Genomic DNA, 22,911 nt, shown 5'->3' with positions numbered 1-22,911 from the left:
ACGCTTCCTTGGCGGCGGCGGAGAACAATGGTGGACTACAGTTCGGCGAGGCAGAAATTTCTTCAAGGGTGAAATTTTAGTTTTACTTCTTGTGGGTTTGGTTGTGCAAGTTTGCTTGACAAGCATGTTTATCTCGGACCATATATGCAATCTCCAGATTGTCTTATAAAATATATGGCTTTAAAAAACAAAAAAAGCTAAGTTTTGCCCAGCGAGGCACTGGTTTGTCACTCATCACTCATCATTTATGAAAGGTAAGGTTAGATGTCGTTCTGGGGGATAATTTGTGGTGATCTGATATAAATCTTCTGAAATTGTGGTGGCTGTGGAAAATTCGCTTGAAATTCATACTTCCGCTGTTGTTCAAAATTTTGGTTCCGCGGGGGTTATTCTGCATACTTCGTCTGTTCCTGAAAATCTTGTTCTGCGGGGGTATTCTGTCAGTCGACTCGGTTCTGCCCTCTGCTCGCAAAGCGCTAGCCTTCCCCGAGCACCGGCGTGCCTGCGCAAGGCAGGGGCTCGCGGCGACCTAGCGGCCGCGGGCGCCTGGCGCGGGGCCAGCAGCAGCCTCCCCATTCAACCTTGAGAGCCCGACCCAAGCGACTGTCTTCATCGCCGCCACTTTGCTCGTCCGCGGTTACAAGGTGCGCCCCCATCTTCCCCGCCGCAAAATCCCTCCTGATATGCGCTTAAACGGCGGCGATCTGATTGGTCGGTCCTCGCTCGCGCGGCTTCGGGTTTCGAATTTGTTATCGCTCCGATTGTTTGCTGGATCTGGTTGTACCGATTGGTGTCTCTGTAATAATGACAAACTTAGGCATTCTCCCTTAGTTATTTACCTGGTAGTGTTGTTTTTACATGTGGATACTCTAGAATCCATACTTGCGTTATTCTTTAATTGTTCAATACTTCAAGCAATATGTAGAATCATAGATGCAGATGCTTTTGTTTTCCCTAGTTAGCTTCTATGACAGACAGCTACTAGTTATGTTTGTGGCATTGGCAATCCAATGGTATTGTTTACTGGATCAGTGCTGGTTGTATGGAACTGTCTCTGTCCCCAACTGATTCATCTTTTTTTTTCTGACACCAGTGTCAAGCTGCTGCCTTGAGATGGATATTTTGTATCAGTGCAAGGAAACCTTAAAGATTCAGAAGCTTAGGCGCTTGGCTTCTTATGCCGGATTCTATGCCTTCACTACCCTCGTTACCTATGCTTACACAAGCAATACGTATGTCGCTGCCAAATTACCCTTCCTTACATACTTGCAATATCTTGCCATATGTCGCTGCCGAATTACCCTTCCTGACATACTTGCAGTATCTTGCCACTTATTACTGTTCTTGCATGAAAACATTTTTCGCTCCCTCTGAACATACTGCAGAACAAGGGCTGGCATTTCGAGGGCCGATCAGTACTATGCCTCCTACCCTTCTGGTACTGAGCTGCTAACTGACACTGCAAAGGTATTGAACTGACACTGCAAAGGTATCTTGCCATATGTCGCTGCATATGGAAGTGATATCTGTTTTTTTTTGCAGCTCTATAAGGCTGCATTAGGTAATTGTTTTGAGATAGACGACTGGGGTCCAATAGAATTCTCCATCATGGCAAAGCACTTTGACCGGCAAGGCAAACCACCATATGCTTACCATGCTGTAAGTTTCTTAATCCTTTTCAAATATATATGCATTATACAACAACTGTGCTCCTTGTTTCGTATTTATTTCCCCTGTGTAGCTTGCGAGCATTATATCAGTTTATATTGTGTTTTTTCAGCAATACATGTCACACCTTCTGTCTCACGGCCAACTCGATGGAAGTGGTTAACTGCACGATGTGTTTTCGTTGATCATTGTGAAGCCTGGCTGTAGTCCTGTCAATTACATCACTTGTATGATGTCCTGTTACGATGGGTGGTAGAGATGAAATCATAAATGCTGAATATTAGGCAAAAAGTATGGGCAGCTACATTATCAGCTTATCGTTGCTATAAATTGTGCTGAATTTTCATGGTGGAACCTAGTTGAATCTTTCGTGGTGTCTTTTTTTTTCATTTATTGCCAGATGTAATTACTTTGCTTTTCACTGATATTAGTATTGTTAATCTTAAAAGGACTGCTATTACTAGTAGTGTTAGTTCATGTGCTCTTATCTGAATATGCCCTTGCACTGTCCCAACTCCCAAGTCTCAGGTGGATCCTGATTCACTTCTTGATTCAATACTCTAGGCACGTATGCATCATAGTGTACCGACTTGTTGATCCTTCCCAATATTCTAGGCAACATAGATTCTGAAGTCCAAGAAAACATAAAGTTAAGCCAGATTAGACCATCTAAAATATTCTACTGATGGCATAAGAGAAAAGTCTATAACTTTTGATACAGTGGCAGTAAAGCATTCGTCCCTCAGCAATTAAATAACATCAACAAGCAGACTATCTACCTCAGAGTATTGCACACACGATGCCCATACTGGCTCTACTCAATTACTCTAGATATAGTAGAATTTGCATATTCCATATATGTTTTGAGAGAAAGTAGAGAATGGAGATGTTGCTTCCAAATAGCAGTCACAACTTTCCAGAGCATAACAACTCTTGCAACCATCAACGTGCTCCTTGTTTTGGATTAAGTTTCCCTGTGTAGTCTGCAAGTTTTACATCAGCAGTTGTGTTTGTTTTTCAGCAATACATGTCGCACCTTTTGTCCAATGGCCAACTCGAAGGAAGTGGTTAACTGAAGGATGTGTTTTAAACTTTTAATTGACTCTTGTGAGGCCTGACTGTAGTCCTGTCAGTTTATATCACATGTAAAAAAGAGTTGTCCGCTGAAATCCTGGGCTTGGCAGAGTTCAAATGCTGAATAATATTAGGCCATAAAGTCATGCGCAGCTACAATATCAGTTTACCATAAACATAAATTCTGCTGAACTTTGTTGGCACCTAGTTGAAGCATTGGTGGTGTCTTTCTTTTTTTGAGTTGCTGAATATAACTATTTGCTTATCACTGCTATTAGTAGTGTTTGTTTTTGCGCTCTTATCTGAATCTTTCCTTGCACCGTCCAAAGTCCAACGCAAATTAACACGGACCGGGGAAGGTTATAGTGAATTAGCAAGCCAGGTCAGGCAGAGACCCGATGCACATCGGCAGCAGCTGGTCACAGCCCAATACAAAGGAGTGTTACAATTTACATATCTTATGAAACCTGACCAGCAATCTTACCTTCCCAATATTATCTGTAAATTGGCCGACTTGGTAGTATGGAATCTCAGTTGGATTCTGCTTACCAATACAAACAGCTCAACTTCTCAACATGATTTGGAAAAAAAAAATGCCTCCTAGAATTCAGACTTTTGGTTGGAGAATTCTCAGGAAGTCGATGCCAACAGGTGCTAGAGCTGGGAAATACTCAAAAAAAAAAAGTAAGCTTTGTTGCAGGTGTGGCACTGAGGAATCTGATGCGCATCTTTTCTTTCTTTGTCCCCATGCTAGAGCTGCTTGGTTTTCAAATCCCTGGTATATAAAAATTGATGAACTAATTACCATACAAGATTCTATAACTCTTATTTTTCGAAAACTTCTTGATATGAATCATCCGCATGGTTCTATTGAAAATATTCTCTCTTTCTTGTGGTGCATTTGGAAATCCAGAAATAATTACCTCTTTAATAACAAGGACATCCATCCCAGGAAGATACAACATATAGCAAATGCTATTAACCATAATTTGGAAATGCTAAATGTTGTGCAGGTATCTCTTCACAATAACCTTCGCACAAAAGATGATCAGGACAAAATCATGCAGGGAGAAACATTGAAGACAGATCTTCACATTGCAGGTAGTAAAATATACACTGATGCTGCTTGGAAATCTAAAAATATCCCAGGTTCACAGGGAGCAATCTCCACGGGCCTTGGAGTCTACTGTGACATACAAAGACAGAAATATCAAGAAAAAATTCGCATACAAGCTTCAACTACAACAATAGCAAAATCTCCTCTTCTTGCGGAAGCTATGGGACTCAATCTAGCAACCCAGATTGCTCAAAAGTTGCAGATTCACAATATCACCTTACTAACAGATAATCTCACCCTCTCAAGAGCTGCAGCGGCTGCAAATATTTCAGATAAAAGAGTGCCATGGGAGCTTCGAGATCAAATAGCAAAGTACCATAGGGAATCAAAAAATCTGGAAGCAAAAGTGTATCATATCAGTAGAGATCTCAATGGTATTGCTCATGACTGTGCAAAACAGGCTATAAGACAAGTTCAGTCATTGCCTATTTTTAGTTGTACTAATTCAGCTCACATTAGATCAGGATCTTGCCCTACTTCCTCAGGGCATTGTAATCGAGTCTGTAAATTGCATATGAGCTGAATAAAATTTAGCCCCCCCCCCCCCCCCCCCGGGCGCCATCTCTTGTGCAAAAAAAAAAAATCTTATTTAGGTAAGATAGCATAACGCTTAGGTGCCGGTAGGGCAATGTTGGACTCAGCACAGATATGTTCAGACTTAACATTATGCTGAAGTTGCACAGCTTTTTCCCATAAAAAATCACAGACATGCTAAACATTGCCACCAAGTTGATAACAATATCATGCACATTATAACCACTTCACAGAAGATATACGTTATAATCTCCTAGTATGCATGTGAGCCTTCACTGAATAGTTGGCTTAAATGTGACTGGTTCATCAAGCATTTGAGAAGCATACCGTAGCCTTTACATGTGTTGATAAGATTTCAATAATAAAAAGACAGTTAAACATTCAGAACCCAGCACATCAGCAAGCATGTATGCACAGTTTATCGACTTTGCAATGCCGGGGTCTCTCATACATTGGGAACAAACAAATAATCTAACTGTTATGCTCATAATATCATTTATAGCTTCTTGATTATAACCCTATCTTCAATAGTTTACATGCACAATACAAGGGCAAATGAGAACTTGTGGGCATAAACTAGTTTTCACTGTATATAATGCAGAAGCTGAAAAGCACCATCAATTCAGCTAAGCAGTCTGCAAACATAATCCATACATCAACAGGAGAGTATTTCAGGGCACAAACTTCATCCAGTTCATAGAGACGCTAGCACAGTAGCAACAACAAGGACTAAACACCTCTCTCCAGCCATGAGATGAAAGAGCAATCATCCGAAGCACCCTGCAGCGCAGAAAAGAAGCTATGCGGAACAAGGTTTTCCTTGATCCTTTGTGTAGCCGGAAAGATGATAAATGCATGATATATAATGCAGAAGCTGAGAAGCACAACAGAGCAGCAAGGTTTCCAAGGAAGCATCAACCAACTAACTCTAGAGTCTTCAAGTGAAAGACCAAGCATTCAGAACACCCTGCAGGGGTGAAAGAGGCTTTATCAGGATCAACCTTTATACGTTAAGAGACTATCGCCATTACAATGAGAATTCTCCAGCAACTTGCCTTGTCTCTTAGTATATAAAGATATCAGTGAGGAGTCGTTTGGTATCCATCATTTGGGCCTGAAATTCTGGAATTCATTTTGGAATTCCATAGGTGGGCTGTTTGGTTGCAACAGAATTGGGCCGTTATTTCATTTAGGAAATCCAGCAAAATGACACCATGGGTAAACACAATTCCAAGCTGAGACCTGTCATTTGCGTTTCTCTACGGAAGCGATTTACAAATTCAATATTGAATTATGTTGTCATTTGCAATTCTAGTGGCAACCAAACAAGTGTCCATTTCTAGAATTAGAATATAAATGAGGTATTCATTTCAAAATGCTACAAACGAAATGAAAGCCTGGCTTCCAAACGACTTCTGAGGTTATTTTCTATACCTAAAGAAACAAAATGGTATACTTGATAACAGAACAAAGATAGGACTCTTTTATGCGAAGAGAACTGAAGCATGTCCATGTGTTTAGAATACCACAAAAATAATAGATGCAATATAGATTCTAAAGCCCAAGAAAACATAAGCATAAGCAATACCGGATCATCTAAAATCGTCTAGCAAAGGCATAAAAAAACAAGTCCAAAATTTTGCACACAAGCGCAGTACTGGCTCTACTCAATTGCTCTTGATATGAGTAGAATTCGCATATTTCTTATATGTTTGAGAGAAAGTAGAGAATGCTTCCAAATGATAACTGCCACAACTTTTCTGCAGCATAACACCTCTTGCAACCATCAATTGAGCTAATAAGTAATCAGCAAACATAATTCATACTACATAAACAAAAGAGTATTAATTTTGAGTGTGCAATAAACTTCATTCAGTTCATGGAGACGCTAGGGCAAGAACACTGGAGCAGAAACAACAACAACAACAACAAGGACTAACTAGACACCTCTCTCAGGCCATGAGATTGAAGAGCAATCATCGGAAGCACCCTGCAGCGCCAAAAAGAAGCTATGCCAAACAGGGCTTTCCTTGATCCTTTGCGTAGATGGGAAGATGGTATAGCCATCCAGCTGCGAACTTGCCAGCAATGTCCCTTCGGTGTCAAGAAGAAACAGCTTGTGCCCAATTGCATCATCAACAAGATAATTTACTCAAAAGCCTGAATAAAAGTAACTGGATTATGTTTGTAAAATGGGAAAAAGTATCCAAAATTGTATGCAGAGAGCACTGTTGTTACCACAGTTCATAGAGAAACTGGAGCAAAAACTCTAGAGCGGCAGCAGCAGCAACAGCAACAAGGACTAGACACCTCTCTCCGGCCATGAGATTGAAGAGCAACATAGCTTCTGAAGTCCAAGAAAACATTATATCATCTACAGTACAATATTTCTAGCGATGGCATAAGAGAAAAGTCAACAAGTATCAACAACATCAACAAGTATCTACTTCAGAGTATTGCACACATGCGCCCGTACTGGCTCTATGCAATAGCTCTAGAGATGAGTAGAATTTGTTGAGAGAAAATGGAGAATGCTTTCAGATAACAGTCACAACTTTTCCACAGCATAAGAACTCTCGCAACCATCAATTCAGCTAAGCAGTTGACAAACATAATTCATACTACATCAAGAAAGGGGTAGTTGAGGGCACAAACTTCATCACTAAACACCTCCCTCTGGCCATGAGATTATTGAAGAGCAATCATCGGAAGCACCCTGCAGCACCGAGAAAAAGCTATGCCGAACAAGGCTTTCCTTGATCCTTTGCGTAAAGAGAAAGATGGTACAGCCATCCAGCTGCGAACTTGCCAGCAAAGTCCCCTTGGTGTCGACGAGAAACAGCGCTTGCCCAGAGCTGTAGAGGACAAACACGTCCCTCCCGTCACGTATAACCGTCGCCTGGCGACTCTCAAGCCCCCCGATTTCTGCCACCGGGAGTTTGGGGAGTTTGACATGGTATTTACGCGACCAGGCCTCGCTGTCGTAGTCGTGCAGCACCCAGATATCGACAGCGGTCTTGCTGTCGTTCCAGCCGTATGTTCCAAGGGTGCCATGATCCGCCTCGTACAGATACGCTCTGCCTTTGTGAGCCATCGGAGAGCGCATCAGGCGGAACGACTCGGCGGTGGTGTCGAACACGGTTATCCGACGGAGCGCGTGGTCCTTCACGGGGACCGGCCACCAGCTCCAATGCAGGTTGCCTCGGACCACGACAGGGGCGCAGAAGAAGCCTGACAGCTCCGGCGTACGCCCGATGCACCTCGGCAGCGGCTGGCTGCAGCCCAGCGCGAAAACGTAGAAGGGATCTTTGTGCAGCAGGTCCTCGGACTTGGTGTGCAGTAGCAGGCGGTACTCGCCGGTAGGAGGATGGCGGTACAGCCCCGTGGCCAAGAAGCCATGTATCTCCGGGACGCGGCCAATCTGGCGCGTGGTCGGGTTGCAGATGAAGTCGCGCTGGACAAAAGGGTAGAAGTTGCAGACCGAGAGGAGGAGGAGGCCGTCGCAGGACGCCTCCACGCCGACGGCGTCAGAGCCGTCGTTAGCCCGGGCGACAAGCTGGAGTCGGGCCTCGCCGCCGCCGGCGGCGGCGGTGCGGTGGTCGAAGGCGTGGAGGTCGGGAGCCGATGAGCTGTGGTTGTTGGAGAGGAGGACGATGGGGAGGGAGGGCTGGCGGCGGTGGTGTGCCTGGAGGAGGTCGCGGGCGGAGGCGACACGGCGCCAGGCGCGGCAGACGGCGCGGCAGCGCACGAGGTCCTTGGAGGACAGGCGCACGAGGATCTCGAGGCTGAAGATCTCCTCCGGGACGCCGAGGCCTAGCGGCGTCGGTCCTGTTCTTGGGAGCCCCGCCATGGTCGCCGGCGAATGCTGAGCTCAGCTGATTAGGATTTCTGGGGAAGAAGAGGAATGGAGGTGGCCCCGTGGAGTGGAGATCGGCTGGTGACGGCAGACGGTAGGCTTTGGTCTGGGCTGGGCTCAACTTTTTAGGCCGGCACTGCCATTGCAAGTAACCCTAAAGCAGAACAAAATGTTGAGCTTACAAAATACTACAACACACTCTGGATTCAGTGAAAACATTCTCAAAATTTACTTCATATACTCTGATTAGTGTTCTAATGTTCTTGCAGTAGCCCGAATTCATTTGGTTTTTGCCTTGTCTTTTTTCAAAAGAAAGATAGACATCTGTAAATCAAAGTATGTTTTCGTTTAACAAAAAAGGCATACTTGCCAGGAAATTTGTTCACAGTATTAGATTTAGGGGTGTGCCTTAGCGCACAACCCCGTGAAACTCATGCCGATGCACAATCTGTTTGATGATGATAAAAATTATGTGGAAAATGATAATATGTTTATTGTTTCTTAGGTTTTACAAAACAAAATCGATAGGATGAATTTAGGATAAAGCACACGAAATCGGAAACAGGGTACCTAAGGCTTATATACAATCAGGAAAATAGGGGAATATATTACAGTAGACATAATAGATACTTGCATCACCAAAAGTTAACACCTTTGCGAATGAAAGGATACATTAAAATCGTTAAAGAGTAGAAGATCAATCATCTTCCATACAATAAAATCGTGATTATCATGAAAAAAAAATCACGATTATGTACCTTGGTTGTACATCTAAAAGAAGTAATTTTTCCTCATTTTCTCCAAATGCTTTTTCTTGGATGGCACCTCCATGTTTAAGCCTAAAGCCCAAGTCTTAAAAGTTAATAAGAAGACTGTTCCAAACTATGTCAATGTGGTGTTATCACTTATGATCTTCACCAGATAATGTTTTAGCCCTACAAACCTGAAACCACATCAGCAACCGATCAGTATGTGTCACACAAAAGGTCACCAGCGTGCAAGCATAAGAGGAATATTATGTAATGAGGCTATGGTCCAGCTTTTATTGCTGGCCAGCTTGGGGATATATCAAGATTGCAGAATTTTCATGTGTCCTTGGCAAGAAATGAAGTAAAAAAAGATGGAGAAACACATTTCATAATGGATTTGTAAGAAGCCAGCTGGTCAAATTATAAGAAGTTCACTGGTAAACAATGAGTTATAGAAATAAAACCCAAGATAAAGGGAATAATAGGCTAGTTCATGAGCCAATCTATTTCAGAAATCCTACCTGTAGAAGAACTTGACGGCAAACATTCTTTCTTGTGTTACTATTTAAACATGAAAATCATCTGTAAGACATACACACAAATTGGCAAAAAAATAATTTATTTTCTTTAGCATCCACACATTTACTTGACCAATATCTTAGATGAGCTAATTAGCTGGTAAGACCTGGTGTGTTTTCTAATTCAACAGAATAGAAAACTGAAACTGAAGGTAAGAGAATAGGAGAAAATAAAACAGCATCAGAGACAAAAACGTCCAAATGCCATCCTAAATTAGAATAAAGAGAAAGGGGTCATAAGAAATACGAAATAAATACAATTGCTCTCTGCATGTTGGTAATTCATACAAATTAAAACAGTTGCATCGCTTCAACTGAGGTAAAAATGAGCTATGTTTTGTCAGCTTCCTAATTTTAAGATTTGGTTAAAAACAATACCCAGCTCAAAAACTAACAAAGCTCTATCAAAGATAGAACACGGTATGTCATCCACATATATAACAATTAACCACCTGATTTGCTCCCTATAATTGAAGGCAACCTCGAAGAAAACGATACCTACCATCTGATCATGCCCACCCTTCATCCATAAATAGTTACTTCTTTATTCAGATCAATCTGCACCTGCAATCACATCACAGAGCATACACGAGCTCATTGTAGGTAAATTGCAAAAATACATTTAGCTGTTGGGCATAAGATGCATATGATAGCTTCAATCGATTCTAGAGAAGAATGAAGCTATCGCATATAAATGAAAATTTTCTACTGATTGGAACAACACAATTTTACCTTTCATCACGAGAGATCAACCATGACCTGTACAGAAAAGTGGGTATTGCCAAGATTAAAAAAAATGGATTCATAGAACTGGTCTATAACTGCAATATGTACAATAGACACACAAGCAAAGCATGAACTAGAGAATTAGCTGGCCTTGAAAGTACGTCCAACTTTTGAACTCAAACTTTGCAAATAAATACATCTTAGTGTGTGCTCCACTCTCAGTGGACACATCTCTAGTGGAAAGAAACTTATATGGAGCACCATTAAGAAAGAATTTTATAGGGATGCGATTCTAGGAGCATTTGGCATATTCAGGAGATCATAAGATTAAGATAGAAATGGAAGCAAAAGATGCAGGAAAATGTGAATCAAAATCTTCAGACATAAACATAAAACTTGGTCATTTGTACACTGATTACTGAAAATAAACTGGTGGGGATTCAACTAAAAGACTGCCTACATATTGGTTTCAGGGGAAAAAAAGCTATCATCAACAGCTAATTAAGGGCCTATAAACCTCTCATAGAGAAGAAACTATTAATATAAAAGTATTCACACAAATGGGTTAATTGTTCATAGATACCTTTTGTAAGACCAGCAGAACTTATCTGGCATGTCCTTGTTGCGGACCTCCGAGAGCTACCTCTTCACATCTGGATTGCAATACAATATGACATTTCAATGGGTGGCTGAAAAGGAAGAGGCAATGGCGCGTACATGCTCTGTTGTACTGAGCCGAATAAAACAGGGATCAACGCAGCCTTATCCACGCGAGAAAAGATCTTCTTGCGCTCCACCTGATATGGAGCTGAGCAGCAGCCAGCAATCGCCCTTTCTTGCCACACCATCTCCTGCTAAACAAAGACAGAAGATCGTAACCATTTGACTACTTTAACAAATAAGCAAAACACATGTTCGATTTTCCGTGAAACATCAAACTCAAATGATGGCTTCCATGGCCACGTGGGTACATCTAACATAGGTTTTGAAGGAGTGCATGGGGGCTTTGGCTATGGCATCAGGAATCAAGAAGGAGAAGATGTCCTAAGCTTTGCTTTAGCGTACGACATGATCGTAGCTAACACCCTCTTTAAAAAGAGAGAATCACATCTAGTGACTTTTAGTAGTGGCCACCACAGTAGCCAGATTGACTTCATCCTATCAAGGAGAGAAGACAAGAGTGCGTGCCTAGATTGTAAGGTGATACCTGGAGAGAGTGTTGTCCATCAGCATAACCTTGTGGTGGCTAACTTCCTCTTTCGACTTCATGTCCAGCGGGATAAGCGTGCAAAAGTCGCTAGAACGAAGTGGTGGAAGCTCAAGGGGGAGATAGCTCAGACGTTCAAGGAGAGGGTCATTAAGGAGAGCCCTTGGGAGGAAGGAGGTGATGCGGACAATATGTGGATGAAGATGGCGACCTGTATTCGTAAGTTGGCCTCAGAGGAGTTTGGAGTGTCCAGGGGAAGTAGAAGCGAAGTTAGGGATACCTGGTGGTAGAACACTGATGTCCAGAAGGCTATTAAGGAGAAGAAGGATTGTTTCAGATGCCTGTACCTGGATAGGAGTGTAGACAACATGGAGAAGTACAAGATGGCAAAGAAGGCCGCAAAGCGAGCTGTGAGTGAAGCAAGGGGTCAGGCGTATGAGGACCTCTACCAACGGTTAGGCACGAAGGAAGGCGAAAAGGACATCTATAGGATGGTCAAGATTCGAGAGAGGAAGACGAGGGATGTTGACCAAGTCAAATGCATCAAGGACGAAGCAGACCAGCTCCTGGTGAAGGACAAGGAGATTAAGCATAGATGGTGGGAGTACTTCGACGGGCTCTTCAATGGGGAGACTGAGAGCTCTACCATTGAACTGGACAACTCCTTTGATGATACTAGTAGACATTTTGAGCGGCGAATCTAGGAGTCCGAGGTCAAGGAGGCGTTGAGAAGGATGAAGGGAGGCAAGGCAATGGGCCCTGATTGTATTCCCATTGAGGTGTGGAGAGGCCTCGAAGACATAGCGATAGTATGGCTAACTAAGCTCTTCAACTCCATTTTTTCGGCAAACAAGATGCCAGAAGAATGGAGACGCAGTATATTAGTACCAATCTTCAAAAACAAAGGGGATGTTCAGAGTTGTACTAACTACCGTGGAATTAAGCTTATGAGCCATACAATGAAGCTATGGGAGAGAGTCATTGAGCACCTCTTAAGACAAATGACAAGCGTGACGGTTTCATGACGGTTTCATGCCTGGGAGGTCGACCATGGAAGCCATCTTCTTGGTATGACAACTCATGAAGAGATACAAGGAGCAAAAGAAGGACCTGCATATGGTGTTCATTGACTTGGAGAAGGCCTACGATAAGATACCGCGACACGTCATGTGGTGGACCTTGGAGAAACACAAAGTCCCAACAAAGTACATTACCCTCATCAAGGACATGTACGATAATGCTGTGACAAGTGTTCGAACAAGAGATGACGATACCGATGACTTCCCGATTAAAATAGGACTACACCAAGGGTCAGCTTTGAGCCCTTATCTATTTGATTTGGTGATGGATGAGGTCACAAGGGATATACAAGGAGATATCCCATGGTGTATGCTCTTTGCGGATGATGTGGTCCTAATCGATGATAGTCGAACGGGGGTCAATAGGAAGTTAGAACTATGGAGACAAACCTTGAAATTGAAAGATTTTAGACTTGGTAGAACTAAAATCGAGTACATGATGTGCGGTTTTAGTACTACTAGGCACGAGGAGGAGGAGGAGGAGGAGGAGGTTAGCCTGGATGGGCAGGTGGTGCCTCAGAAGGACACCTTTCATACTTGGGGTCAATCCTGCACAAGGATGGGGATATTGATGAAGATGTGAACCACCGGGTCAAAGCCGGATGGATGAAGTGCGACCCGCAATGTTGTATGGCGCTAAGTGTTGGGCGACTAAAAGGCGGCATGTTCAACAGTTAGGTGTGGTGAAGATGCGCATGTTGAGATGGATGTGTGGCCACACGAGGAAGGACCGAGTCCGGAATGATGATATACGAGATAGAGTTGGGGTAGCACTGATAGAGAAGCTTGTCCAACATCGTCTAAGATGGTTTTGCCATATTCAGCGCAGGCCTCCAGAAGCTCCAGTGCATAGTGGATGGCTAAAGCGTGCTGATAATATCAAGAGAGGATGGGTTAGACCAAACTTGACATGGGAGGAGTCCGTAAAGAGAGATCTGAAGGACTGGAGTATCACCAAAGAACTAGCCATGGAAAGAGCCGCGTGGAAGCATGCTATCCATGTGCCAGAACCATGAGTTGGTTACGAGATCTTATGGGTTTCACCTCTAGCCTACCCTAACTTGTTTGGGAATAAAGGTTTTGTTGTTGTTGTATCAAACTCAAATAATGGAACTATGGACGCATTGGAATTTGGAAAGAACGATAATTAGTGGTAATGAATTCAGAATCCCTCAAGTAGAAGAAATAGTAGATCAAGATTTGAAGAAGTCCAAGATGGCATCACAACTTTGCTTATGACTATTAGCAAGACCATAGAAATATATCTAATAATAAACCATTTCTTGCTTGTTCAATTTAAATCCAATGATCACCCAAGATTTGGGCACCTCGAAGAAAAAAAAGAACAATGGAAGACAAAGCAGTTTACGTGGATATAGAAATGACCTGATCTGAATCCATTTTCAGATGAGAAACACCTGATTTGTTATTTTCAGATGGCATTTAACTCTGCACTATAATCTTTGTCAAAAAAAAAAACTCTGCACTATAAGGAGACCTCATGTACAATGGACAGAGCAAACGATAAACGTTAGAAGCTGTTTGGAAGAATAGTGTTCTTGGTAAAGTTTTTTTGGTAACTAGTTCAAATCTGAAATCCAAACAGGCCCCTTAAGGCTAAACATAACTTTGGAAGAAATTGTACATAACTGGACATTTTTCAGTATAATTTCATGTAATTATGCTCACAAATCTTCTTGCGTTAAGAGTACAAAAATCTAGTGAAACACGCCCAAAAAAAAATTCTACCAAATATTTGACAAGTTAACAAACCAAAAGACCACAAGTCTCAGCTAACGAAGCAAGCAAGCCCAGTGGATCTAGGTAAACCCTTATTAGGGATTAGGGAAGTTGCAAGACCTGAGATAGCCTCTAAACAAGCAGCAGTCACTGGACAGCTACAGGTTTAGCTGAGTTAACTTAGACAAGCCTACATAAAACAGATGATAAATATAAACCATGAGAAGCTATGGATCAGATATACGTCAAACAGTTACATAGAGATCATGAGTAGACCATAAAACACCAAAATGTACGACTGGTGCTTGGATCATCCAACCACCTCAAAATAAAAGCACCAACATCTAACAAAGAAAGAGGCATGCTATAGTCATTGTTTACCTCTGAGGTAAGAAACACCCAGATCTGTAATTCTACAAGAAAACTACTGCAGATCCTTCAAACTTGTGAGATCTGCAGAAAGAGAAGTGCTGTTCAGATTTGAGGAACAGGATATGCTGTATAGGTTCCTTATATCTGCTGTTCAAAGTTCCATCATATTCAGAGAATGTTTATAAGTCTGACGCACACTGTATGATATACCAAAGAAGATAATATCAGGAAAAAAAGTTGTGCTGCTACCTTATAAATATTTGATATCTGAATCCGTGATGTAGTTACAATATCTCATATTAAGTGACTCCACTTTTCTGAGGCCTGAAAATGATAATTGCAGCTCAAAGACCAACATCAATAAGACAATAACTCAAAATGTTGTCACAGTTAAGACGGAGTCAGAACAGTAGTAGTATCAAATACCATAGCGACAATCCAAATAAGAGGAATCCAGATGATCGAATTCTAGGTACCCGCAGCGGTAACTGAATAAACGATGTTCAGAGGTGTGGGGGTTACCTTTCACATGAACAAGGCCATCATGAATCTCCATGCATCGCTCCATGAATCTTCTGTTTTTTCCTCAAAGAAGACGACGCATTAAAAAAGAAAGTTTAGAATAATGGCGGATCTCTTTTTCACAAAGCAGCAAAAACTCGTTGCACCTTTCCCCTGCCTTTCCCTTATGTGCACTGTCTTCATCAGATTAATTTCAAGTAAAATAACTCTATTTATTATTAAATGGACAATCAGTTTTATACATCAAATTACTCCATATATATAATGGAAACTATGAAGTAAAGGATAACCAGTAGTACGTAAAACATAGCCGTAGTAGGTTCAATCAGTTACATAAAATACAAGTTCACCACCTAAACCACATAATATCATAGCAAAGAAGAGCAGGCTCAAGAGAATATCTCAGTAAGTTCATTCTTAACGATATTGGCTTTATGGTTATGAGATGACTTCTGAAATAATTAGCATTATGGTTTACAAACAGCTAGGATTTTCATCAAACACCTTCTATGCAAAGATAGAACGGATCTGTACAAACAAAGATGAGATGTTCCAGGGGTTAAATCAAAGAGGGGGAGTTTGGAACCACTTTTACCTCAACCTCGAGGAGGGAGAGGAGCAGTTCACCTTGAAGAGATTGCACAGTCTGTGCTCCTCCCTGCAGAGCAAGGTTGCTGTGAGAGAGAGATTAAGAGAGACAGAGAGCAAGAGAGAAAGCATGTACCTGTCTTCAGGGACAAAGAATCCGCAGAGGTGGATGGATGTGATTCTCCTCACGACCGCCGGCAGCAGCTCCCACTCCCGCAGCTGCTATTCAGCGCTGCTGCTCCTGACCTCTGTGTGTACAAACTACACCTCAAGAAATAGTGCTTTGCGATGCCAGCAAATTTTAATACAGAATGTCATGGCATATAAATTATTTTTGTTGTTCACACGGAATACAAACTTGCACGAAGTGAACTCGCCCTGCATAGCTTTCTTATAACAAAACTGCCGATAAGGCTATTACAAAATAATAGAGGTATAACATCTATGTTATGTGAACAACAATCCAGTAATCCCCTTGGAAAAAGGGTATCCACAAAAACTATGATAACACTTGATGTTACAAAACTTATGACAAATTATGCTCCCTTTGCATAGCTTGCTCATAACAAAACTGCCCATCCCTCTGTTTCACCAAATGAACCAGCATAACTAAGGGCCTCAAAATAATCTGCTCTGGTTAATTTACAGTGCAGATAATTGCCCACTGAAAGAAATTGCCTGATATCATCTGAGGAATCTAAGATAAATAGTAACAATGAACTATGCTTATGTTCTAACCTCCTGTTCCGGTAACAGAAATAATCTTCAAAGTGGATTACTATCTGCCTCATTGATCAACATGAATTCCGCTAAAGTACAATCTTTGTGAACTTGGATTTGATCCACATCCAAAAGGGTCACTTGTTGTCTGATATGTACAGTTCTAACATCGTCATCATGGCAGATCTAACTAAGCAACCCATCAACTTCTTACGTGGTCTGGTCCATTTGAATAGGTGCTGCTAAGCCATGCTCTTTCATCATGCAATTGTATCGCGGTGACGCTCTTGCACCCACTTGCACACAAAGCTCCACAACAGCAGGCGCGTGACCATAATAATCCCGTCCACTGTTCACCAGAACTGGAGGGTCATGAGGCCGCTGATGCCACACAATCTTTTGGGGTACTAGGTCATCCACTTCAGCCTTCTTCCATATGTGTTTTCCCCGCCAGCCCTCAAACTTAAATACTCCACACATCCTTGCCTTGTGCCCTGATAGCCCAACATGCACTTCAGAGCAGTTCTCGCACACTTTGGAAGGGTAGACCAATAGGAGTTTTGTCACACCTAATCTGAGCCTTTCCCATGCTTCCAGTGTTCTCTGACCTATCAATCTAAGTTCATCAGGTAGCAAAGGAGCAGGATTTTGGTTGTTATCTTCAGTTGCCACAAATAGCTGATCACGTCCATACAGAACTCCATCAGGTATCTCTGCACCTGCCTGATGGCAGAGCTCGAGTACAGCTGGGACACGATTGTAGTCAAACCTCTGGTCATGCTTTATCTCATCCTGGAACATGTTTTCAAGATGGAATGCCTCAACAGGGACAAGGATGTTATTCAAGCCGCCTGGAACCCATTTGTGAGGTTGATCCTTGATCATACGTTTGAAACCGTAGCATGTTTTCATCTGATGTGCCATTGCTCCAACATGAATTTCAGGACAAAACCTTCATCACGAATAAACACGGGAAGCACTGATTAGAACGACAACACAGAAAGCAACTGAATAGTGCAGAAGGTTCACACCAATCAACTAATGAGATCAAATATGCACATAGAAGAGGACTGTTTGAGTAACTAGAATTCCCTCGGACTAAAAGGCAAACATGGCAGTGGCATTTGGGACAGAAAAGCTTCAGGAGGAGTAAACACATAACGCACTAGTTAAAGCAACATCACGAAAGGCAACTGAATAGTGCAGAAATGTTCACAACGATCAAGTAATCAGATGAAACATGCACATTGAAGATGACTGTTTGAGTAACTGAAATTCGGTCGGATTAAAAAGGCAAACATGGCAACAGCATTAGGAACACAACAGCACGAGTAGCATATGATCACCAATTTTCTACCTATGTTTATTTAACTGTTTGGCATTTCTGCAGCCGTTTTGGCATACCGAAAAGGAAAATGACATACTACAAAAGAAGCATATTTCAGCAACAAACTAGAACACCAAATTGATTGTCTCGCTCCATAATCAAGACAAGAACTGACTAATTTGATATTGCTTGGCCTTACTTGCATGAATGTACAGGAACAGCTCTGAGCAGGATCGAGACGCCTTGAGTGAGGATCTCTCTGGCCCGGACCACCTCCTGGGCCACCGGGATCATTCGCCTGACGGGATAATCCTTGGACCGGTTCTTAATCCTCCTGAGAATCACTGGCCTCAGCTGCTTCCAGTCCACCCTGGATGAGTACGTCCTCAGATTTACGAGTGAGCCGCAGAGCTCCGAGCAGAGTTGAGCGCCAGCTATCCGGCCCATAAACGCCATTGCGAGCACTCAGATCAAAGCCTGCAAGTTCACATTGTTGACATCAGTAAGTGCGAGAAAGAAGCATCCCTGGTGTTTGTAGAAGGAGACGCGAGATTTCTTCTGAGTTTGGTTCGGCTTACAACTTCCCGTAAGCAGGACTGCTTGCGCTCGCTTCTTCAGAAAATGGGAAAGGAAAATGAGGCAAGGGGGATACTTTACCTTGCCCGCAGGCCGCCGGTCTCGTTGCGCTCGCTTGCGGCGCTGCAGTCGGTGGCAGGGAGCGACGGTACAGGGGGAGCGATGCAGGGAGGGAATGGGAGAGGCGCAACCGATCGACGAAGCGCCGGCCTCCTTCCGCTAGATGGCGGCGCCGCGGCCGGTCGATCTGACAGGCCCCGCCGCAGGCCTCGGCTCCGAGGAAGCCCGGGCGCTGGCAAGCGGCCGAGGGGGGGACGTCGGTGCTGGGGTGGGCGGCGAGAGGTGGCGCGAGTGGGAGGGAGGGGAGGGGAGGGGAGGCGGTGGTGCGGTGGGCAGCGCCGGGAGAGGGCGGCGCGGCCGGGCGGGCGGGGGAAGAAATGCGGCGACGGCGAGCGGTCCGATCGATTCGTGTCCAGCTGCCCGACTTGGGCTCGTCGGATGGGCCCAATCATGCTACGGACGTTGTCAGGGCCTGTAAGCCCAAACTACCTCGCGGGCTTCTCACGGGCCTGGCCCAACGTCGAGAGAGGCGGTGCGACGTGGCGGTAACCGTTCCGGAATCGCCTCGCACCGACGAGCCCGGCGTCTATAAATTGCAGAGTTCCTCCTCGAGGGATTCTCCACAGAAGATTGCGCAACCGATCGAAGAGAAATCCAGATCCAATCGCCGTTTAGCCAAGGTAAACAATTGCAGTTCTTCATGATCGATCCTCGTCGGTTTGTTTGCGATTTTAGATTAGATTATCAGTATCTCCTTAATCCTGCCCATGACCTGGAGTTTATTCATCTTGATCGCGTCAATTAGGGTCTAGTTTTTCTAGGCTGCTCTTAATCCTGCGCGTAAGTTTTTGAGTGACGACTTAACATTGTTCATCTTGCTCGAGCTTGTGTAAAGATTTACATGCATGAAAGAAAAGATAATGATGGTCCTAATTTTATTTTTCGTCGTGATCGTAGCCATCTGGTGCGCGACTACTAATTTCAGTTAAAGGAAATATGTTAGGATTGCACAGTTATCTATAGGTAGTTCAGCACTAAAATCGCAACTCGCAACCGATTTACCTATGTCCATATACCCTCTTGCACGAAGAATTGATCTGCGTGTTTGTCTCTGCTGCAGTAGCCTGCTTGTTAATACTTAATATGCCTTTTAGGAACTATAAAACACATCTGTCCCTTTGCTTTTCATACTGATTTTGTTTGTGACGCCAAATCTGTACCTCGATTTTCCAACTTGTACAAGATGCGATCCTAAACCATATCTCCTTCTTCCAGATGCAGATCTTCGTGAAGACCCTGACCGGCAAGACCATCACCCTAGAGGTGGAGTCCTCTGACACGATCGACAACGTTAAGGCGAAGATCCAGGACAAGGAGGGCATCCCGCCGGACCAGCAGCGCCTCATCTTTGCTGGCAAGCAGCTTGAGGATGGCCGTACCCTCGCCGACTACAACATCCAGAAGGAGTCCACTCTCCACCTCGTCCTGCGCCTCCGCGGTGGCCTTTAAGCTTGCTCTGATGATGCAGTTCTTTGTCGTTTAGGTTTTCAGTCTTTAATTTAGTTGCTTTGCGTTGTCTGTCTCAGTAGGCAGTTCTATCGTGGATTGAGATCAACTTGTGTTTGCTACTTTGCTCTGGAGAACATTATCTGCCATAAGCAGTTGCTTTCGACTTACTATTATATTGATGCAATGTTGCGATGATTTTTATTTCACTTTCATAGTTTCATGTGCATGTTGATCGTTCAGTCAACTCAAAACTTAACGCTGCTAGATGCTTGGCGACACCATGGGCATTGTTGCCTAACCAAGTATCCCATGGTCCTACTAAACGTGCACTGTATATTTATCTATGTATATGTATCTACTGTTGTTTGTTGCCCTCAATCTCTCTCAGTTCTCAAAATTCAGAGAGACACGATGGTAGAGAACGTGGTCGATATCCATGGTCCATGATACCGCTAGGACTGAACGACACTGAATAATAAGCATATAAAAACTGAACACCTACATTATCATGCTGACGAATTATCCTTTTTGTTTATCATGCTTTGGTCCTTTTCATTTACAGTAGCCAACTTTACTTACAAGTCTAAAAAAAATAAAACCTAGCGCTGCCTCCACCTCCAATCCCTCCTCTTCCGTATTATTGAGACAATGCTGCTATGGTATTTCTTGTCCCATTACTGTTCTGTGCGTGTTGGTCATCCTCAAAACTGCCTGGTTACACCCTGGGCATTGTTTGTAAGTTTCTTCCTGTCCCTAGTACACTGCTCTGCGTATTTATCTTCCTGGCCTGTTGGAAAGGATAGACGTCAGGATGACATGATCAATGATGTGTTCAGTGGAAGTTATAATAGTCTAGTACTGGATGTTGATGCTATATTTCAGTTTATTTATCATTTGCGAGAGCGAGGTACTGTGTGTGTGTGTGTGTGTGTGTGTGTGTGTGTGTGTGTGTGTGTGTTGTGGGTCTTGGCAGTAATTCTGAATGGTTCTGAATTGGTTACAGGTTTTAAAGATGTTTTCAAGGGCAGTGAGATCTATTTAAATTGCCAGATTGTATTTGTATTTTCTGATGTCCATGCTCATGTTTCAGAAGCTATTGGTACCTGGTTTTTGGGAGGATATGGTCATATATGTAGGATTGAGCATGATGAATCATCATTTCTGTGAGTTCACATAAGTAAATGAAACTTTACTATTGGGTTCAGTTCAGATCTCCGAATCATTTTTAGCAAGTCAAGTTTCAGCCAGCCAACAATTTAAATCTTGTTGATATAATCGGTGTGCTTCGGATGTAATCCAGACATGTTTTTACTTCTCAGATAAGTTACGGCATGATACAACTTTTTTCTGACAAAACAAACATACAGAATTGTACATCAGCAAGTACTTAAGCAGAAAGATTTCCCAAGTTAGCAACTCGGGGCAAATTGGCCTGCTATTTTATTTGCAAGTATCTTTGCCAGCAAATTGGTCGTTATTCTCTATGCAACCTCTCTTGTGCTGTCGAACAAGAGACTGAAGAACAAGTCAAAGAAGACGTCATCTCTTTGGTGCTTACACCTGCTTATAAAGTGTGCTGCCTCACTGATGAACCATCAAGCCTTCTCCATCGCCACAACCACGAGCTAGCTTGCATCAGCATAAGACCATTTGTGCTAATGGCGTCAGTCAGCTGCTACTACTCCTTGGCACTGGCGGTGCTTGCACTGGCTTCGGCGCCAATGGCTGCTGTAGCGGGCGACCCGGACATCCTCACCGACTTCGTCGCCCCGACCATGCTCGGCGGGCCAGCGAACATCACGGGCGACTACTTCACCTTCACTGGCTTCCGCGGCTACACGATGCCGGTGGCCGCTTTCGCGGCGACCAAGGCCAGCGCGGCGGAGTTCCCGGCCCTGAACGGGCAGAGCGTGTCCTACGCTAGGCTCGTGTTCCCGCCGGGCACCGTGAACCCGCCACACACCCACCCGCGCGCCGCCGAGCTTCTGCTCGTCGTTGACGGCGCGCTCTCCGTGGGCTTCATTGACACGGCTGGCAAGCTCTACACGCAAGATCTAACCATCGGAGACATGTTCGTATTCCCGAAGGGGCTGGTGCACTACCAGAACAACAAGGGGGCCGGCCCAGCTGTTGCGCTCTCGGCGTTTGGCAGTGCCGCCCCAGGCATTGTGTCCGTGCCCGTCACCGTCTTCGGCACCGGCGTCGATGACACCGTTCTCGCCAAGTCGTTCAAGACCGACGTGCCGACGGTGCAGAAACTAAAGGCGGCACTCACTCCGCCGCCCAAGAAGCCATGATTAAAGATGTGCTAAACTGTTGTCTTCCCCGACCTGGGATGTCGCAGCCATGAATCAGGCCATCAAGCTAGCACATGTAACTATGATGTACACACTGCTGGAATAAAGTCATTACTACTGCCAGTACTATGTAAAATTAAGCCCCCATACTTATGGTCTATGTGATTTAAAGAGCATGCATATGCATCTATTATACAAAATAATTTAAAAACAATTTTAAAAATGTTAAAAAATTCTAAAATAAAATTTCTGGTGTACATCGTGATATTCTATGTTCATACACAAATTTTTGTGGGAAAACAACATTTTATGTGGTATGTACAAAAAAGACGAAAAAATGTCATGTATGTAGAAATAAATTTTTTTCCTGAAAACTTGTGTACGAGTCCAGATATACATGCAAAATTTTATTTTAGAATTTTTTGACACTTTAAAATGTATTTTCACGCAACGAGTTCATATTCACTCGTGAGCCGAAGTGGATTTCCTAGTTTTAGAGGATTATATACATTTTTTAGTAGTTTTAACTTATCACCCGTATAGAATGGCAAGTCTGCTCTCTCGCTTGGCAATGTCAGACCCTAGTCCATGCAAAAAAAAAAAAAAAAAAAA

At 43.4% G+C, this 22,911-nt stretch overlaps 5 protein-coding genes across 8 annotated transcripts; 3 read left to right on the top strand and 2 right to left on the bottom strand.

The window, feature by feature from the left end:
* Positions 1-422: 422 nt before the first annotated feature.
* Positions 423-2,022, top strand: LOC127336056 (uncharacterized). Its single transcript, XM_051362816.2, has 5 exons — positions 423-644; positions 1,094-1,232; positions 1,386-1,467; positions 1,543-1,659; positions 1,781-2,022. The coding sequence occupies exons 2-5, from the start codon at positions 1,114-1,116 to the stop codon at positions 1,829-1,831; spliced, it is 369 nt and encodes a 122-aa protein (XP_051218776.1). The 5' UTR covers positions 423-644; positions 1,094-1,113; the 3' UTR covers positions 1,832-2,022.
* A 4,114-nt stretch (positions 2,023-6,136) lies between these two features.
* LOC127336057 (uncharacterized) lies at positions 6,137-8,349 on the bottom strand. Its single transcript, XM_051362819.2, has 3 exons — positions 7,049-8,349; positions 6,632-6,740; positions 6,137-6,553 (listed from the first exon to the last, which is right to left on the bottom strand). The coding sequence occupies exon 1, from the start codon at positions 8,241-8,243 to the stop codon at positions 7,056-7,058; it is 1,188 nt and encodes a 395-aa protein (XP_051218779.1). The 5' UTR covers positions 8,244-8,349; the 3' UTR covers positions 6,137-6,553; positions 6,632-6,740; positions 7,049-7,055.
* A 1,239-nt stretch (positions 8,350-9,588) lies between these two features.
* LOC127336058 (APO protein 4, mitochondrial) lies at positions 9,589-18,866 on the bottom strand. Of its 4 annotated transcripts, XR_011752783.1 has the most exons (12): positions 18,515-18,866; positions 18,057-18,334; positions 16,549-17,482; positions 15,947-16,058; positions 15,818-15,880; positions 15,223-15,275; positions 14,950-15,024; positions 14,710-14,781; positions 14,449-14,518; positions 10,886-11,153; positions 10,309-10,335; positions 9,594-10,140 (listed from the first exon to the last, which is right to left on the bottom strand). XR_011752783.1 is itself a non-coding variant. In XM_051362820.2 (3 exons), exons 2-3 carry the CDS (start codon positions 18,311-18,313, stop codon positions 16,741-16,743), a joined length of 999 nt encoding a protein of 332 aa, XP_051218780.1. In that variant the 5' UTR covers positions 18,314-18,334; positions 18,515-18,866; the 3' UTR covers positions 16,278-16,740. The 4 variants fall into 4 exon arrangements, 1 of the variants encoding a protein (XP_051218780.1); XR_011752784.1 differs by lacking the exon at positions 10,309-10,335; XR_011752782.1 differs by having other exon boundaries at positions 9,589-11,153.
* Positions 18,867-19,059: 193 nt separating this feature from the next.
* Positions 19,060-20,137, top strand: LOC127336061 (ubiquitin). The gene is made up of 2 exons (XM_051362822.2): positions 19,060-19,173; positions 19,769-20,137. The coding sequence occupies exon 2, from the start codon at positions 19,769-19,771 to the stop codon at positions 20,000-20,002; it is 234 nt and encodes a 77-aa protein (XP_051218782.1). The 5' UTR covers positions 19,060-19,173; the 3' UTR covers positions 20,003-20,137.
* A 1,458-nt stretch (positions 20,138-21,595) lies between these two features.
* On the top strand, positions 21,596-22,299 carry LOC127336060 (putative germin-like protein 9-2). Its single transcript, XM_051362821.2, has one exon. The coding sequence runs from the start codon at positions 21,661-21,663 to the stop codon at positions 22,297-22,299; it is 639 nt and encodes a 212-aa protein (XP_051218781.1). The 5' UTR covers positions 21,596-21,660.
* The last annotated feature ends 612 nt before the right edge of the window (positions 22,300-22,911 follow it).

Source organism: Lolium perenne, chromosome 2 (assembly GCF_019359855.2).
Source record: "Lolium perenne isolate Kyuss_39 chromosome 2, Kyuss_2.0, whole genome shotgun sequence".
Classification (NCBI taxonomy): Eukaryota; Viridiplantae; Streptophyta; class Magnoliopsida; order Poales; family Poaceae; genus Lolium; species Lolium perenne.
The sequence above is the reverse complement of the archived record's forward strand: the minus strand, read 5'-3'. Positions and strand labels throughout refer to the sequence as shown.

Bases quoted from the DNA above. Each gene is read 5' to 3' on its own strand.
- LOC127336056 (XM_051362816.2), top strand. From the start codon at position 1,114: ATGGATATTTTGTATCAGTGCAAGGAAACCTTAAAGATTCAGAAGCTT. The intron at 1,233-1,385 runs GTATGTCGCTGC...AACATACTGCAG, and splicing joins TATGCTTACACAAGCAATAC to AACAAGGGCTGGCATTTCGA. The intron at 1,660-1,780 runs GTAAGTTTCTTA...GTGTTTTTTCAG, and splicing joins CACCATATGCTTACCATGCT to CAATACATGTCACACCTTCT.
- LOC127336057 (XM_051362819.2), bottom strand. From the start codon at position 8,243: ATGGCGGGGCTCCCAAGAACAGGACCGACGCCGCTAGGCCTCGGCGTC.
- LOC127336058 (XM_051362820.2), bottom strand. From the start codon at position 18,313: ATGGCGTTTATGGGCCGGATAGCTGGCGCTCAACTCTGCTCGGAGCTC. The intron at 17,483-18,056 runs GTAAGGCCAAGC...TTCGTGATGAAG, and splicing joins GTTCCTGTACATTCATGCAA to GTTTTGTCCTGAAATTCATG.
- LOC127336061 (XM_051362822.2), top strand. From the start codon at position 19,769: ATGCAGATCTTCGTGAAGACCCTGACCGGCAAGACCATCACCCTAGAG.
- LOC127336060 (XM_051362821.2), top strand. From the start codon at position 21,661: ATGGCGTCAGTCAGCTGCTACTACTCCTTGGCACTGGCGGTGCTTGCA.